Source organism: Pyricularia pennisetigena, chromosome 6 (genome assembly GCF_004337985.1).
Source record: "Pyricularia pennisetigena strain Br36 chromosome 6, whole genome shotgun sequence".
Classification (NCBI taxonomy): domain Eukaryota; kingdom Fungi; phylum Ascomycota; class Sordariomycetes; order Magnaporthales; family Pyriculariaceae; genus Pyricularia; species Pyricularia pennisetigena.
Genome location: NC_043744.1, coordinates 4867024 through 4885341, shown reverse-complemented (window position 1 = coordinate 4885341; position 18318 = coordinate 4867024). Strand labels below are relative to the sequence as shown.

Below are 18318 nucleotides of genomic sequence, written 5' to 3'. Positions count from 1 at the left end.
CTTGCTCTTTTATAGGCCTAGGCGCGCCTCGATGCATGCCAAGACCCATCTTTCGTCTGCAATAGTAATTTCTTTTTTTGTTGGGATCCGCTTCCTTGCCTGGTAATGCGGGACTGGCCAGTCGGACAGGGAATTCATTCTTCACCGCACTGGATCAGCACGAATCCAGACAACTGGCATCGGAACAGACAGGCACTACCTACCTTAGCTAGTCCCGTAACTCCCTAGGACGCCATGTCCCTGCCAGTTCTTCCCAGCCCCTCCAACTTCCTCGGCGTCGCTCTTGTCATCAACCGAACACGAGACGGTTCCAAGATAGTCTTCCACTATCCGCCACACGTGCGCACGTCGCCTCGCTGTGATCACACGGCAACAGCTCAAGGCGATCCAGGGGAGCACACGGAACATGCCCATGGTTGGGGCTACGATTATGATGAAGGCGGCGACCTGGCCGATAGGGAGGCTCCCGAGCCTTCCGGGCTAGAGACGGGAGCATCGTCCTCGGACCAACAGTACATGTCCAGAAATCAGGACGAGCACATCATCACCGAGACCGGTACCCAGATCGTGCCCTGGGAGCATGTTGCTGGATTTCCGACCAAGGATCTTGAGAGCATATTGACTCCCAGCAGGGCTTACCACAAAAAGCTCTTCCAGATATCTTTGGACCCAATATACTGTGTCTCGTATCCAATACATGTGCCGGAAAATGGCATCTGGAAAAAGAAAAAGAAGAAGAAGGACCAGGAGCCCAAGAGGAAGGGCAGTATTATATCAGCAGGAGGCATCATGGTATCTGCCACTGATGAGGATGGCAATGAGCTCCCTCCCCTTGACCCCGACTATATTCGGCCGGCAATAGATACGACCAGGCTCTCGCCACATGCTCAGGACGGCAGCGGCTTAGACGCAGCTCAAAATGGTGACAGGGAAGAGGAGGAGCAGCAGGATGACAAAGTCAGCTCGATGACCATGTTCAACCTTGTCTTCTTCCTCAACCCCAAGAAGAGCGAGGTCAACGAGCTCATCGACACCATGCACACGCACATCATCCGAAAGGTGAACAAGGCATACAATTACTGCCAGCAACGCAATGACTTTGTCTGGAAGGAGTCCAAAAAGATTCTTGCGCTGAAAGACAAGGCCCGGGAAGAAAGGCGCAAGATGTCTTCCCTTTGGGACGAGATCTTACGCACTTCGTCCCTGGCTGCTTCCATGCAGGATGTCTATGATAATATTAGCCAAAACAAGATTGCCGTCTTGCAGCTTGAGACGCAAGACGGGATGGTCACACACTCGGTCCAGATCCCCATGCCCTTCCATATTGCAGATCTCCCCCAGCAAGGCGACCCGGATGCCACAGGAATCTGGTTGACGACGGCAAATTCGTTTGTGCGCGAGGATGCTGATGCTGCAGATCTTGGATTTCTTGGCAAGGACTTTGCCTTGCTGCTCATGGACGATGAAAAGAAGATTGTCTCCGAGTTACAATCTGATCCGGATGAGTCGACCTTGGCCATGATAGAGTACATGAGACATTCCAAGCCGACGCTCTCGTAAGTAATTCTGCATCAAGAGGCTGGTTCTGGTTACGGCGAAGCCCTAAGCTGTGAGCAGACGTATGTTTCGCCTATACTAATCGCGTGGACTGTCGTAATTTGTAGCTTCCAGCAAGTCGCCAACCAGTCCAAGGTGCTGAATCTGGCCCAGGTTCGCCGCTTTGCGCATCATTTCATCTTCTGGCGCCGCGCCATTGCAATCCCGCCATTGCATGCGCGGGACGTTTACATACTCTCTCCCAATTGCGATCTCTCCAAGCTCCCCGGCGCTAGCTTGGACTTCAGCCGCGCCTTTCCGCACTGCCCACCGCTGCCCAATATATTGACTGACCTGTCGGCCGCCCCGCGCCCATACAAATTCTTCTGCCCAAACAAGACGATCCGTGCAGAGTACATGCGAATTTTGGCCTGGCTTATGCGCGGCGGCTGGGTCACGCAGCTCTGCACCTTTGCCTACGTCGTGGTCTGGCCAGAGATCATTTACGAGGTTGAACACGCTCTCGAGGCCGAGGAGTTGGCTAAAGCTAAGTCGAGTCAAACAGCAGCAGCGGCGGCTGCTGCTGCTGCTGCTGCTACCTCAATGCCAGCTGGGAATGATAAAGACAAAGCGGAAAGGGAAAAAATGCGCAAAACATCCACGACCTCTGTTGCTGATGGGACCGAGGACGGGGTCGAAGATGAGGTAGGCAGCATCAGCACACTGCTCTCAAGAACAACCACAGCTGCCTCACAGCAGTCCGACATGTCTGTTGCATCCCCAACCTCGGTACAGTCGCCATTGGCAGCAACAGGCTCTGCCTCTTCAGAAAAGCCCCCGAAGCCCCCGCCGACGGCAGCACAGCAGGCAGCTGAAAAAGCACGTCTCGGTAGGCTGGCGGACCGGCAGGCGCGAGAGCTCGCCGAAAAGGCCAGCGCGCATGCGCGGCGCCCACAGCCCGAGCAAACGCAGAATCCGAGTGCCAACAACGCGCCGCACCTCATGCATTTACAGCCCCATATTATCCTCGATGCCCGGACTGCAACTGGCAAAGAGAGTCTATATCTGAGTGCCATCGAGCGGAGGTTACGACAAAAGGCCACGGCTGCTGACAGTAATGGCAATCTTGCCGCGACGCTCGAGGTGCCCAGTGGAGTTGGTGGCGGCAGCAGTGGCCATCACCACAGCAGCAAGGGGAAAAGCACAGCCCACAAGAGTCACCCCGAGGACGACGATGAGTTCCGCGACAGAGTTGCAGACGCCTGGCCAGTGTTCTGCAAGTACTTTAATGGGCACTGTGCACTTGAGAGGATCGCGTTGCAAGAAGAGAAAAAGAGGAGAGAGGTTTGGAATTTATTGGTCGCCATGAATGAGTATCTCATATGCGTTAGGCACTGGTGATGAGTTGCAATTAGACCTTGTTGGGCAGTGACTTTTTCACAAAAGAAAAAAAATATAAAAATCAATATCATCTTGTTGTTTGGGTGACAAGATACGGCCGGGAGTCGGAATGCAACGGCAGCAGCTTCGACGTACCCTTGGTACCCCTGGAGATATTTCTTTCGTCCGATACCTGCCATTCGAATTTAAGCTTTTTGTCCGTCCCTCTATAGTTTGACCTGTCAATAGGGCTGGGACGATCTGACAGAGTCAAGCCCATATGCATCTTGCAGGACATAATCATCACAGAGCGCATTATGCAGGATATGTGGCACAAGTCACTGACTATTTTGCAAAAACAGCATGCTCTATACGGGAGGTTCAAAGAGAAGTTAGCCTTGCTTCTCTTGGCTATAGGGCCTGGAACCAAGGACAAGAGAATGCAGGCGCCCACCCCGGTGGAAAGTATCCCGAGCTTAACCCTCGTATACCTCTTCGGTTCCTCTGGTTTGGAAAGCAAAAGTGGGAACCACGGCGTTCATGCAGCAAATAGCAGCTCGCTTGCGCGCCTATTACCAAGCTTACCAACCATTGGGGATGCAGCCCAAGAGGCCCCTCGGACATGTTCGGCCACCCGCTGCCGAGTCAGTGCCTCAGGAAAAAAAAAAAAAAAAAAAAAATTAAAGTTTTTCCTCGCAATAAACGAAATGTATCGTTGAACATACCCACGCCCTGCGAACCATGACAATGAAGTGGGGGTTAACGGTAGCTCTCAATCCGGCAAGAAAACCGTTGGGTAGGGTACCTCTGACGGACTGACAGAGACCTCTCCCCACTTGTTGGTATGCACCCTTGTTTATCTGATGATCAGATTGTATATTTGTTCTTGCTCCCCCTTCCTTCTCTCCTTGTTACCTAGTTTTTCTTTACTCACCCCTTCCTTGTCTAACCTCGTCACTTTTTTTTTTCTGACACAGACAGACAATCGACCAAGAATTTAGCTCTCTGAGCTGTCTAAGGTGTAAGAAGATGGGTCTTTTCGACAAGTTTGCGTTTGCAAAGCGCCACGAACGGACACCGGAAGAGCGCGCCTATGTGCGGAAGCTCGATATCTGTCTAATGACCTTTGGGTGCATATCGCAGAGTATGTATATTAAACTACTTTTTTCTCCTGTAGTAGTAGTATTGAAACCAAAAGAAAGTCTGGTGTGCTGACATTCAAGTACCTTTCTTGCTACAGTCATGAAATGTGAGTTAGCACGATTGTGGGCTGCATCATGATCACTTGTTGTCGACGTCGTGATATTGACAAATGATAAACCAAATCTTAAGACCTGGACCAGACAAATATCAATAATGCCTACGTCTCGGGGATGAAGGAGGATCTCCAGCTCTATGGCGACGAGCTGAATTAGTGAGCAAGCACTTCTTTTTTTTTTTTTTTTTTTTTTTTTTTAAACAGCTGCCCCCTGAAAAGAGGTCTCGCCAACTGCATGAGCTTTTTGGTATTAACCCAAGAGTCACGCACACAAGCTTCACCACATTCTTCCTCCTGGGCAATCTCATTATGGTTGTTCCCTCCCAGATCGCCCTGACGCACATCCCACCCAACTGGTGGCTTCCGGGCCTCGAGATAACCTGGGGCGTCCTGACGGGTCTGTTCGCCGTGACCAAGAACGCGCGCGAGATCTATGCGCTGCGCTTCTTTCTCGGAATGTGTGAGAGCAGCGCGTGGCCGGGCATGATGACTATGATGAGTAAGCCAAACCTATACTGCCGGTTGACAAAGATGAAGCAACGAAACAATCTGTGTTGTTTTTTATATTGGTTGAATTTAGCTAACGACTTTTTTCCCTTCTGCTTCGTTCAGTCTATTGGTATACGCCAAGTGAGATCGCGAAACGTATGGGCATCTACCAGTGTTCCCAGGCGGTTGGCTCCATGATGTCAGGTGCCCTCGCAATATCTGTTGTCAAGACGATGGACGGAAAAGCTGGCCTGGCGGCTTGGAGGTGGTTATTTATCGGTTGAGTAATCTCCTTTTTTTTGTCTTTTGCCCTTTTTTGCAACCCCAATGTCGAAAGCTAACAGGAAGCAACAAAAAAAAACAGTGGAGTGTCTTATGACTGTCGTCGTGGGCTTCTTTGGATTCTTCATGGTCCCCGGCCTGCCGCACAAGCCCAACCCCTGGGCCTTTTGGTTCAAGGAGAACGACGCAAAGCTGGCCATGAAGCGCCTCCACCGACACGGCAAGCAGGAGCCCGTAAGAATCACGCTCAAGACGATCAAGCGGTCGCTGGCCTCGCCCCTCTTCTACGCCATCGTGCCGCTGTCCATGGCCGCCAACATGGCCAACTATGGCATGTACTACTTTGGCGTTTTTCTCAAGTCACTCAAGAACGCCGATGGCACCCCGAGGTGGGACGTGACCGAGGTGAACGGCATCCCTATCGGCGGTAGTGGAGTCTCTATCGTTGCTCGTAAGCTGTTCCCCCGAAACAAAAAAAAAAAAAAAAGAAAAAAAAAACGCGAAAACAGAAACCCCCATTACGACTTCCCCTGGAGTGGAATTTCTGGGTTCCCCAAATGCTGACAGAGACTTCACCCTCACGCGGTAACAGTGTTGATTTTGACCAACCTCTCGGACCTTTTTCAGTCGCGCTGGACAATCTTTATGGTTCAGGCCGTCGTCGGACTCTTCGCCACCATATACATGACGGTGTGGACAGCCCACCCGGACACGACGCCTATTGGTGGTGCCTATGCTAGTTATTTCATGCTGTACACGACCATTGGTGTCACCCTGATTGTCACTGCTTGGTTGTCAGATCTGTGAGTTTATACGATTAACTAGTCGGACTATGACTACCTTTTCTCTTGTGTTATCTATTATATACTAACCAGGGGTATATGCACTCTTACCGACAGTCTCCCGCACGACCCCGACTCGGTCACCTTTATCATTGGCGCCACCGTGGCACTCAACTTTGCCATCCTGTCTTGGGCGCAGGCGTTGATGTGGCCCGCATCTAAAGCTCCTTACTGTACGCTATGCCTCACCCCTTCCTTCATTCCTTGTTTTTTTTTTTTCCTTCCTAAGCAAAACAAACAATAAAATAAAAATAAAAATAGCTAACTAAAAAAATAAAAATTCCATAGACGTGCACGGCTGGGGATCCTCGATCGGCATCTGGCTGTTCACCATGCTCATGGTCGCCACCGTCCTGTACATCGACCGCAGATACCTCAGGGCGAAGCGACAGGCGTTCCGTGAGATGCTCAATAACACAAACGTCGAGGAGAGCAACAGTGTCGATACTCCGAGCCGTCAGGGCGAAGAAGAGCCCCAACTGGCGGACAAGGACACCGCTATGTCCAAGCCAGTAGAGACCAAGCAGACTGTTTGATATGAAAAGGAAAACGCAGAAGGAAACAAAAAAAAAGGCCGTCTGTATGCGCGCCCCATAAGCATGGACAGCTCAACCATCATTTTGGCTTGCAGCGGGAACCCTGCAAAGAAGTCGGATTGCTAGTATCTAGGCGTCCGTATATATATCATGTCTTGGGTAGCTTTGAGAATTGCCGAGACACGCACATAGACATGGCAATTATTGACCAAAGGTCATCCACTTAGACTTTTTCCAAGCGTAGGCCTCCGTGTTTCATCCGCCTTGTTGACCACGGTTGCTTGGTTATGTATAGATCGATACTATTATTAATTTCCAACTAATTATAATTTCCAAGACTGGCTTCGTCGTATCCACCAAGCAAACTGTTCTCGACCCAGTCCAGACTAAGCAAGGGGGGAAGGGTTCAGGAGCACACGGAGCAACCAAGTTACAAATCATGCCATATTTGCCAGCTGATGGCCGAGTGCTTGGTTGGTCACAACTATTCAAAGGCAGGAGAAACAAACAACGAATTTGAAACAGTGGTGTATACCAAAAGATAAATAAATAGAATACTAATAAACACCAGCGACGTCAAGCGCAGATAAGTAGGTCCAATTCAAGGCTGTGTCAAACAAGTAACAAACAACTCCGGTGATATCCCCGTCCGCCTTAAAAACCAGATAAAATGCAATGAAGCCAGTTGATCCTCCAACCCTGATGATAGGGAGTGAAATAATGCCTCCAGGACAAAGAGGACAAAACAAAAAGAAAAAAAAAATAGAAAAGAGAAGAATGGCCAAAGCTAATAATAAGAATAGAATAAAGATAAGAACCTCTTGATGTACCGTAACCTGTATGCATGCATGTGCAAAAGTATTGCTTGAAAATGGAGCGGGAATTACAAAGAACTGTGCAAAATGAAGCGCAAAATGTCCAAGACAAAAAAGGGGGGGTATAACATTACAAAGATGAGATGAAACGATGTGTAGGAATTGCTCGTCACCGCCCAACGCTAGACTAGTTCAAGTCCATGTACTCGTCCTCTTCTTTGAAATCGAGCTCGCCGCTGCCGTCGTCGTCCTCATTCCAGAAGGGGCCTTGGCCGTGATTGCCAAGATCGGAACCCAGGCCCACGTCATTTGTCATAGTCCCGCCAGGGCTGAGGGAAGACACGCCGTCAACGGCATTCCTGTTGGCGCCATCGAGAGGCTCCCCTTTGTAATCGGTGTGATGCGGAACTCGTAGGCCGGATCCCGCACGGCGCGAGTACGTAAAGTTTTTGCCCTCCTCGGACATTTCGCATCTTTGCATGGCCTCAGCGAGCTCCGACTGCATGCGCTTCTCGTCATCTGTGGGCTCAAAGGGAACCTGGCCACCAATCTCGATGATGTAGTTGGCCATTTCCTCTTGTTGTTGAAGCTTGAGTTGGAGCATCCACATCAAGTCGCGCGTCCAGCTGACAGCACCGTTGAGAATGTCTCCCTTGTTTGGTCCCTTGTCCTTGTCGTCAATGGGGAGTCCTGTTGTAATATTGCCTGTGCTTCCTCCAGCAGCTCGCCTGGCTCCTGGCCCTGCAAGGCCGGATGTTGCTTGTGATGGGCTTGAAATACCGCCAAGTGTAGGTGAAAGCGGAGTTCCGTTCTGGATGAGCTTCTTGATCTTCTCATCCTCGAGACGATGCTGGGGGACCAGTTTACTGAGATCCTGAATCCTCTCGTTGATGTTGTCTCTACGTCGCCTCTCCACGAGATTGTGCGATTCTCGCCTCCTCTTGCGTTTGGCCTCTTGGGTTGAGGTGAGGGGTGAGTTTAGCTTGGCGGGCATCGAAGTGCCGCCCTTGAGCAGAATGTCATTGATCTGAGCGCTGTGCAGACCAGGCTGAATTGGTGACGAGAAGCCAGAGCCTGGGTACGAGCCAATGCTATTGGGTGTATTTAACCACTGGCCTGAGTGTGCCTTTTCGTGGTGTGCACCGTTCGTCCGGATTGGTTGGGGGTTGAACGAGTCTGCAGAGCCGATAGTCAAGCTAGCCATGGCTGCCGATGCTTTTGGCGTCATTGGTGTGCGACCGCCAGAGGACTTGCGCGCCATAGCAGTCGGTATCCGAGGGCGAACTTTGGGGTTCATGTAGCTTGGGTCAGCCTCGTGGTTGATCTCCGAGCCAGGAAGTGGCGAGGCTCCGTATATGGGAGACTGGAGCGAGTTTCCGAATGACTGAGGGTGCTGCATCTGGCGGTACTGGTTGAAATTGTGCGCAAAAGGGCTCTGGATTGGATCGCCTTCTGGTGTGTTCGAGTAGCCGCTTATGCGGTTTTGATCCATGGGCATGCCGTGAGTTGTGTAGATCGAGTTCGAGTAACCGCCCATAGTCATCTCGTTCATGTTGCCAAAGTCAGGGCCATTGCCGTGCATGTTTGGCGATGTGTCAGTTGGGCTTGCGAGGCCTTCGAGGAGTTCGTCATCCCCAAACAATGCCGATCCATTTGCGTATGAGTTTTGCTGGTTGGTGTTGCCACTGAAGGCGTTTTGGTAAGAAGAGCCGTAGTTGCCCACCATGTTGAGGTCATTCGGGTTGATGCTATCGCCTCCGTGTGCGCCAGCCATTTGATTGAAGCCGTGTTGCGCCATTTCGACTGTTTTGCGCCGATGCGTGGGTGTGGTGCGCGGGATGTGGTTGACCGAATCTCGTTTTGAGAGTGGATGCCCGCGAGGGCGGATGCGTCGGAACCGTTACCTGGGGAAAAAGATCTGTGTCGCCTAAAAGTCCGAGAGTTTATTTAGTATGTTGTACCTATTTCCGTGGGGTGTGAAGATAAAGTTCGACAGAGTGGCTTGGGGCTGGGTGCCTGAACTGGAATGCAGGCAACAGACAGCGAGTCACACCAACTTATCATGCAATCCGCCAGGAGCGCCAGAATAACAATGATAATAATAATAATAATAAAAAGCAAAACAAGCCTCGGCCAGCAAAGCGCCCGAGATCTGCCAGTCACTCACAGCCTTCGTTTGCAAGGGATGGATAAATGGAGGAACGGTGCAGCGGTGATGAAGGTAAACGAGCGATGCGTGCGCAGTGCGTGGAATTGTCCCAAATCATGTCTTGTCATTAGAATAAAGACATACCTGTCGATTGGAGATGTCGTCCAAAAAAGCAACGTCTTCGGGTTTTTTGCCGGGTTTCGGGGGAAGATCGTGGGATTTCAGCCGTCGTCTTTATGTGACCATGAAGTGGCGGGGCGAAGGACCGGAGTGTGTAACGCGGTCTGGGAAGGACGACAAAGGCGTCTTTGGTTCTAGAAAAAGTGCTGCGAACGTGGCGCAAGCTGACACAAAGAAGCAACGGGTGGATCGAGCGCTCGACGAAATATGTAGATTGATTATTCTGACAGTGCAGTAACTTGGATCAGAGATTGGGACAGGATTGCCCCGGAGTGTAGTTGGTGTGAGTCGTGAGTCTCTCAGTCTGCTGCAAGAGGAGGGGGGTAATCCTGGTCTAGCTGGATTTAGACCTGCGCTGTTACGTTGTTAAGACATGTAGCTGATAAGGCAACCAAGCGACTGGGAAGAAGGCGACGAGTAAAAGGGAGTGGGGCTTTTGAGCAGAGTAAGTGTTGTGACGACGGGCGCCTTTTTGGTCGCTTACCTGGGGAGAGCGAGGACGACGACGACAAATGACGGGCAGCGTGTTGGTGAAGGACTTGGTTGGTTGTCAAGTAGCCAGGAGAACCGAGTCGCTGAAGATCGTTGCAATAACACAAAGGTGGCGGTGAAGTAGACAGGCCTAGCCAAGTAGCGATTTTCGGTCGGCTCGGGCGCGTTGGGCGGGCGGACTCTGTCAGTAGGGTCGACCGCGAGATGGTCGCTCGGTAGGATGCGCCACAGGGTTTTTGTTGTGCTTCTTCTTAGACTCCTTTTTGTTTCCAGCTGCCTTTCTTTTAAGAAACTTGGTTTGCGACGAGAGGATTTGTATCAATGTGGCCGAGCTTCCTGGGGATCCAGAATTCAGGGTTTGGCTTTGCGGGAGTGGTCGAGTAAATGTGGGCTGCGCGGAGAGCAAATGCCCTGTAAAGAGTTACTCCGCAATAGTTGCAAAAGCGGGATGGGTCAAATGTACGAATGCATCGAGTGGGCAGGCGGTCAAGGTTGTTTGGCCAAGTCAGCACTGTGTCAGGTCAGAACGCGGTGCAGATGATTGGCGCAAGGAATCCGAGCGGTGGTGTGGGTGGCAGCCTGCAGGGTCTGAACTGCTTCCAAAATCCCGAACTTGTATTACGGAGCACAAGTATAACTTAGATGGATAATGTGCGTGGGTTCTGCGTGAGTGCTTGGTTGAAGGCCTGCAAGTCTTTTCCACACCGATAAAAATCGGACATATGTCTAGAGCAATAAGTATATAGGAAGGGAGGGGGTTTTCCTTTTCAAGTGCCGAGGCCAACAGCTTGAGTATGTATATGTATACTTATGCGTGCTGGCGCGTGGTGGTGGACGGACTTGTGGGCGGACCTTTGGGGGAACTGAGCACGAATGCACTTTTGCGCTGTCAGGCTGCTGTCAGTACGGCGGTTCTTTTGACAAGGAAGTGTTGCGCCGCGCGAAAGGGTTGTTGGGACGATTGATGCTGTCAGTGTGCAGAGGACGGACACGACACCGTCTGGTGTATTTAGACACTGAAATTGGGAAATGGTGCAAGTGCAATAAATTAATAGCGGGGACATACCCTGCCTTTTTCGTTGAAAAGACCAGAAAGACTGGTTTTAGACGTTGAACGGGACTGACTGCTGTGTGTACGTGTAAGTTACATTACCGTCCTGTCCTAGGGATGCATCCTGCAGCACCGGTATCGGAGGGGACGGAAATAACTAGAGACAGCGAGTGCCTCGATGCAAAACTAGGTAGGTGGTTCCAAGTGATTGAATGCAGGAAAAGAAGAGAGAAAAAAAGAGTAGAAAAAGAAGAGCTTTGTAGCCATTTTTGGACAGGTCGGACATACCTTCGTCTCGTCGGATAATCTCCTTCCAGGCTTCTCGATGTCCGGGCGACAGGGGTAGGAATGTCAACCTGACGGGAGGTGGCCAGAAGAAACAAGAAAAAGGCTGGGCGATTCGCTTGTTGGCTGTTGGTTGCGCCAAATTTCAGCCTGCTTGTGTATTTGAAAGAAGAGGGGTGTCCCCAGTCACAAATGTACGTCCGCTATGTAGGGCAGGCAAGGCGGCGTGAGTTGTATGACTCCCCTCGTTCTTGGTACCTTAGGGATGTGTGTATGAAGTAGGTCGACAAAGTTCCTTTCCCTTCTCTTCTTGAATACGCGCTCACTCCCAGGGGCTAGTCCGAGGTGTCTGTCTGGGTTTCCGAAGCTAGGCAATTGCTGAGAAATGCCACGAGATTTAGTTTGTCCCGATATTGGATAGAATTAAGAACCGGGGTGATGTGATATGATGTGCTGTTGCCAAAACGCCCAAGTAGCGGAGAAGAAAGCGAAAGGCCGTTACGTTATGTAAGCTCGCAGCGATCTGCTGCAAGATGATCGAACAGGTTAGCAAGGAAGCCGCTCCAATCCTGATGTTACATCAAACCTAACCAGAGCTCTGCGATGCCGGCTGGACGCGGTCTCCACATTCCTGCTTGGCTCCTCCACTCCAAATCTCCCATCACAGACGCCGCGGGGCAAGGCAGAGTAAAAAGAAAAGCAGGGGGATTGTTGTAGGTGGGGGGATGCACTGACCCGCACCTCTTCCTCTTTCTTTTGACAACAGATCCGACTCTAGCCTTTCTACCAAAGTCCCAGCGCTGTGTTCGATAGTCCTCCTCCAAGGTATGCGGTGGGACACCTTGGATGCTGTGGTACGTTGCTTGCTTTGGCGTCTTGTTGGATTGGCGACCAAGATTAAAAAAAAAAAAAAACGTCTATGGGGAATCACAGTTAGCATACCAAGCCTCAACCTTTAGTTCATATCAAAACCGCAGCGACAACAACAACGAAGCGACCAACACAAGTGACTAGACTTTACTTACCTCACCAAAGCCCGATCGGAAGCTTGTTGTAACGTAGTTTACGTTTCTTCAAATGATTCTTAAATTGTTGGGGCGTTGAAAGCCGACCCGAAATTCCATGCGTCGGATCATGCACAGCGAGGCACTATTCTAGTTTGGCGAGAGGCGGATGCAGAAGCAGGACAGAAGGCACATATTCTGACCGCGACAAAGAACACACGGAGGAAACACTACGGATTATATACGGGGCTTCAACTCCCCAGTAGAAACAACCATTTTTTTTTAAAAAAAAAAAATTGTAACGCATCATCTACTGGGGTCATGTACACACCCCTGCCTATCTATGTCTACGTCTTCTGACTTCCTTGGAGGTTGGTGTGAGAAGGCCTTTGCGAGAAGATGAGAAGGGGGGCCTTCTTCACCACCATCTCATCAACACACGTCTTGGTAAGAACTGGGAAATATGGAGATAGCGCGGACCAGATGTTATCACAAACGGTAAGTAAATTGGTACCTCCGCTAACTATGAGTGGGGGAGAGACAGTGTACCTACCAAGTCCACACTTGAGAAAGCCTGCATTCGCGCAAGGGAGCTACCATGGCCAGGAATGTCTCTGGTGGGGAGGGCCTTTGTATGACCGGAGCATTTTCAATGGGCTGTGTATTGCTCGAAAATCACCAGAGACAAGACAAGGAAGCTACATAGAGCCGTGGACGTTGTTGTCGAAGTGTGGGCACCATGCATCAACGTGACACCCCCAGTCAGCCAGCCTAAGACATGGAGGTGCACTAAACCTGTCTCCATCGACGCCACCCCCAACGCCTTCATCCATGGCGCTGCTAGTCTACTCCGCCCGTGTTGGAGAAGTCACGGCATACATGGTTCACTACGCCATCCTGGAGTGAGGTGGTTCTAGTTATTCTGGCAGCTTCCGTCTGCTACATCTTGCACCACCGACATCAGTACGGTTAGCTCTGATTTAGGGATGAAAGGAGTAGGAAAAGCCCGATCGCAATATGTATATTCAATAAATGTCACCTAATAGCAAGCCAGGTATACTCATTTGTTGTGGGTTGAATACGGTGGGGGTGGGTGTTTTGCGTCGGCGACTACGGAGTGCGGGTTTAGCGAGGGCTATCGCCGTCAGCCTCGAATGTGTCGATGGCATGCCTGGTGATAAAAGATAACATATATATAAAAAAACAGTTACTTGGCCCAAACTCACAAGGTCGTACAAAGCGTACAGCCACTACCAGCCAACTGAAGTTCTTGATAAATGTTGATCTTGAATTTGAACAAACATCGGTGCGGATGTCTAGTCTTCCGTTTCAAATAAGCCATGCATGGCCCCTGGTATTTATTGATTTGAAGTATATCGCAGTGCCACGACCTGGCTATGCCTAGTGCTCCCAGCCTAAGGTAGGTACATACCCAGGCAAGGCAACGCAGTCGCCCACAGGCGTACTAGGGCCGCATAGTGCCTGGATACGGGCGGGAGGTCGGGCCTATTGGTGGACCGCTTACTCCAAGCGATGAGCAGCGGAAACAAACCCAAAAAGAAAACGGACCAGGCATATAGGCGACGTCAACTTTAGGGACTATAAAGTAAAAGCGGCTTTATGCGGGTGCAAATCCCCCAAGATAGGCGAGGTGAAGATCACCGCGAGATGTGCATGGTATTATTGGTGTATCTTAAATGATCGCGTTGCCGCATCTTTTTGACAAGCCCTTGGTGACAGTTATGCGTCGTCGTCGGGAAGGGAGCCAGCCATCCAGAGGACGAGAATGGCGCCCGTGTTGGACCCACTAAGCTTTGAACCCACCCGACCCTCCGGCTCAAGGGTATAGTGCAGTTGATTGGATCACAGCCTCTCTGTCCAATCAAAAGTGCCAGCCTGAGGATGTGTCCCACTTTTCCTTATCAGCCAGGTGCGCATTTGGAGGGCATCATGACCTGTTCGACCAATACCCAATACTCAAACCCATCCTCTCCGTTTGTTGTTGATCGAGACGTTCCATATCAATTATACAACGTTTAGCACCACCCGAAACCAGGCCTACATGAGTGGGGACGATACTACACACCCTTATACTAACTAGTTGACGCAGTGGTGATCACTTGCGACTGAGGATCCCGGCTCTCTCGGGCAGTAGAAGTGTAGTGGAATAAGCTACCGCGCTGGTTTCTTCCCTACCTACCTTACCCACGTTCCGGCCTTTGACAAGATTACTACGGCGCGGTAGACCAACTTGAATCCAATCTCCACATACTCGGCTGGCGCGTTCACATGAGATAGCTCTCTGTATGGTTTGTTCTCCCGCTCCTTCTCCAGGCTGACGAATTATGGTGGTAATGTCCTAACTCGCCTCGACTTTTCGTAGCTTTGCCAGGGTTCCGTTGGCTAAACTACCTGCCTGCCTGCCTACCTAGTCTCCGTTTCGCCCGGGGGTTTCTGGAGTTGCCAAGCATCTTGTTCCCAGCTACCATCTATCACTGGCCTCCACCACCATCATCACTCTTGGTTTGACTAGCGACCATACACCTGCAGACCCGATTCCACCCACCCTTCCACCCAGCCTTTTCGGGTCTGCGCATTACGAATAACTGGCGCGTTCCGACATCCGTCGGCACTGCCTTGGTCTGCTGCCTATCGACCGATCCACCCATTTGGTAGTCTCTTCAAGACTTGTCTCCCGTATACCCCGTCTATTCGACCGAACCATCTATTTGTGACAAATAACACAAAGCGATCGTATAAACGAAAGAATTGAAAGACATATACTTTCACACAATGGCGTCGCAGTCATTCCGAGACTCGCTCGGCTCATTGGGTTGGTCGCGCCGAGAACCTGACTTGCCAGTCAACACATCCCAGCAGAGCGGACTACTATCGTCTCTGCAGTCCCTCAATCCATTTGGCGACCGTGGCTATGTACGGCTGCCCACGACAGAGGGCCCCGGGGCTCCGCTGCCCGCACCAACCAGGCGGGAAGAGGAGGAAGGCTGGTTCGCCCGTGAGTCAACCCGCTCCTGTGGCGGCGTTTCGTTGCTCTCTCTCCACGTTGCCTACTCATCCCACTGCCCTGGGTTCACTTCCCCTGCAGCAGATGGTGCTGTATGACATCTGACCAGGCCGCACGGCGTGTCTCACTTTTCTTCACATGAGCAAAGATTCCCCCACACCCTTTGGCACCTTGCTTTCTGTATACTCTTGTTCTTATTTATAGTGGACACTATATCATGTAGATCAAGGGTTTTACTAACGTAGTGTTGCCTTGCTGCCGGCAGTCAGTAGGTGGGATCGACTGCTTATCTTTGCAGGATGCAACATCGGAGCTGCCGTCTGCTTCTTTGTATGCTTTTTCTTCTTTCCGTTGATAGCAACCCGGCCAAGCAAGTTTGTGACTTTGTAAGTTGCTATGTTCCCTCTGTTTCTCCTCACAGTTCTGCCCAAATCCGATATTGGCCATTCATAGCCCTTTCTCGATGCCCATGTGGACGGTACAACGCCCTGCCATCCCATGACCACTCCTGCCCCTTGCATTGATTCTTGTCCCATCAACATCTTGCGCTACTCGTCGTCCTTCCTGCATCTACCCGACCTGCATATCTGCAGGAGATCTTTTAGTGCCCGGCTGTCACGCATTGCCCAGGGCCGCTACCTTGGTTCTCGCCAAAGTCCATGTCTGAATAGCTGCAGACGTACGCGTGGCAGCATTTCTTAGACAAAAGCTGCTGCATGTCGTCATGGATCGCCGATCGATAGATGCACTCTCTGCCTTACATGTTACTATTTCAGAGGACGGAACATTTATGTTTCTTGGTTGACGCGACTAGCAACCGCTTCACCCATGTGACGCGGTTCCCCCAATGAGTCACGCGCGCTAACTAATACCTCTTACTTATTAGGTGGACTCTGGGGTCCGTCTTCTTCCTCTGCTCTTTTGCCGCCATGATGGGTCCAATGGCCTATATTCAGCATCTGTTGTCAGGACCAAGATTACCGTTTACGGGCGCCTACCTTGGATCGATGGTTTTGAGTCTTTACTTTGCTATTGGGGTGAGTCAAAGAAACAAAACTTACACAGTCAAACCTGTGCTATGGTCATGTGTACTTTATAGCTAACCAGCATCGTTTTGCTGCCATTAGCTGCGCAGCCAGATTCTCACCTTGTTCTCGGCCATAATTCAACTAGTGTGCCTTGTGTGGTACTTGGTTAGCTACTTCCCGATGGGCTCCAGTGGATTGAGACTGATGTCCAACTTTGGAGCCTCTCGGGCGGCCGCTTGGATGACTGGCTAGGCAAGAAGAAGGTATTCACTCTATGGTAATTCATGTGGAATTATTGTCCGCACTTACTACGTGTATGCTATTGTAAAAGTATGTTCCGTGGGAAACGGATCAGATAAGTAGACTTGACGTAAACAATAACACGTTGAGGAATTCTTTACACCCTGCGCTTACCGACTGACTACTCTGATCGACACAAGCTGTGTGCTTGACAACCATTACTGGCTCCGAATCATCCATCGATCCCAACGAGGCTTTTTCAACTATTAGCTTAAGTGCCGTGTTCCCTTTACTGCTGGCCTTTCCGGCAATAATTCAGCGTCAATGAGGAAGCTTTCTAGCGAGACGACATAGTTTCATCCCACGTGTCCGAACGGTATTTGTAATAACGCAGTCCCTCAAGCTCTAGGGGCTGAAGACAAGCAAATGCCACTGCTATACGTTATAAAATCACCAGATAGTAATATTGTGCGATATCATTTCCGCCCGCTAAACTGCACCTGATTTACACATTTGTTTACGTTATGCTTACTTTCTAGCGACTTGGCATCGAAGGCTGCGCTGGAAGCCCTGGAATAATGAGTGAGATGAGCCTCAAAGATCGAAGCGCGTCTCTTACATTAACTCAGATGCAGAACACCAAAGTGCGACATGCGCCATACTATCCATCAAGGCCAGCACCAGCAAGGCTTGCCATGGGATTCTGGGGTTGTTACAATCCCCTCGCTGCACCCACAGTGCGACTGGTCAGCGCAAACAGACTGCACACCAACCAAGCCCATGGACACTAATGGGGCGTCATTAGTTTGAGTGACACTGCCGATCCGTTTTTTTTTTTTTTTTTTCTGCCTGCCTGCCTGCCCCCGATGGCTGTCCAGACACTGGCTTACGCAACCGGCGTGTGATACAGCCTTCCTGTCGACAACCAGAGACGCAGCACCGTACAGCCCGTGTTGCCAAGAGCAGGACGACTGCACATCTGAGCGAGCTATATCATTCCTTGTTGTTCAAGAGGCCGCGAAATGGATGTATACGAGGACTAAACCTTGGACTGGTAACGTCTGCCAGGGCATTGTGGAGTTAATGGTCTACGGATGGATAGATGGCCTCTGGTAGTTTTTTGAGGTGCCTAGCAGTGTTCTCGAGAGTTGGCCGCGGGTGCAAGTGGGAATTGACATGAACGCGGTTATTTGTTAGGGCACCATGATCCTTGCGATCCGTGAAATGTCGTATGTCAATGAATAATTACGGGGGTCTCCTACTTTTCGCGGGTGCTCCGTACCTTATGTAAGTCCGTATTTTTACCTAGAGCGGATGCACTCCGACGCAGGACCCTATCTCAGCTGGCTGAAGATTAATCTTGTTCATTGAAAAGGAGACTAGAAGAAGAAAAAGTAGAAACAAAGTAGACGGAGGAAAGATAGGCTGCTTTGCACGGCATCTCTCCTGGTCGATAGTCAAATTTTTTCACAAAAGCAGTTTGAAGCGTGGCTAACACTGAGATTTCCTCCGAAATTGTAATGGGAGAAAAAAAATAAAAATAAAAATAAAAAGTAATCCAAAGCAATGTTGAAATGGACCCTGATGAGCTCGAGGTACATGTCAAATGGATCGGGGAAACCCTGGGTTGGCTGGTATTTGGAGATTTTCGGGACTTATTTTAGGCTGCCTTTGCTTGGTTGCATAGATGGTCCATGTTATTTCAGTCTCCTTGAATGCGGTCATG

General features: G+C 50.5%; 4 protein-coding genes across 4 annotated transcripts; 3 read left to right on the top strand and 1 right to left on the bottom strand.

Moving 5' to 3' along the window:
- Nucleotides 1-234: 234 nt before the first annotated feature.
- PpBr36_05200 (uncharacterized protein) lies at nt 235-2937 on the top strand (the record flags this gene model as incomplete). Its single annotated transcript, XM_029892357.1, has 2 exons — nt 235-1556; nt 1665-2937. The coding sequence occupies 2 exons, from the start codon at nt 235-237 to the stop codon at nt 2935-2937; spliced, it is 2595 nt and encodes an 864-aa protein (XP_029749702.1).
- A 1008-nt stretch (nt 2938-3945) lies between these two features.
- On the top strand, nt 3946-6323 carry PpBr36_05199 (uncharacterized protein; the record flags this gene model as incomplete). Its single annotated transcript, XM_029892356.1, has 9 exons — nt 3946-4060; nt 4157-4165; nt 4249-4330; nt 4450-4673; nt 4787-4942; nt 5028-5396; nt 5538-5748; nt 5821-5960; nt 6076-6323. 9 exons carry the CDS (start codon nt 3946-3948, stop codon nt 6321-6323), a joined length of 1554 nt encoding a protein of 517 aa, XP_029749645.1.
- Nucleotides 6324-7325: 1002 nt separating this feature from the next.
- PpBr36_05198 (uncharacterized protein) lies at nt 7326-8936 on the bottom strand (the record flags this gene model as incomplete). Its single annotated transcript, XM_029892355.1, has 1 exon — nt 7326-8936. One exon carries the CDS (start codon nt 8934-8936, stop codon nt 7326-7328), a length of 1611 nt encoding a protein of 536 aa, XP_029749646.1.
- A 6156-nt stretch (nt 8937-15092) lies between these two features.
- On the top strand, nt 15093-16604 carry PpBr36_05197 (uncharacterized protein; the record flags this gene model as incomplete). The annotated part of the gene is made up of 4 exons (XM_029892354.1): nt 15093-15315; nt 15590-15710; nt 16211-16361; nt 16452-16604. The coding sequence occupies 4 exons, from the start codon at nt 15093-15095 to the stop codon at nt 16602-16604; spliced, it is 648 nt and encodes a 215-aa protein (XP_029749638.1).
- Nucleotides 16605-18318: the final 1714 nt, after the last annotated feature.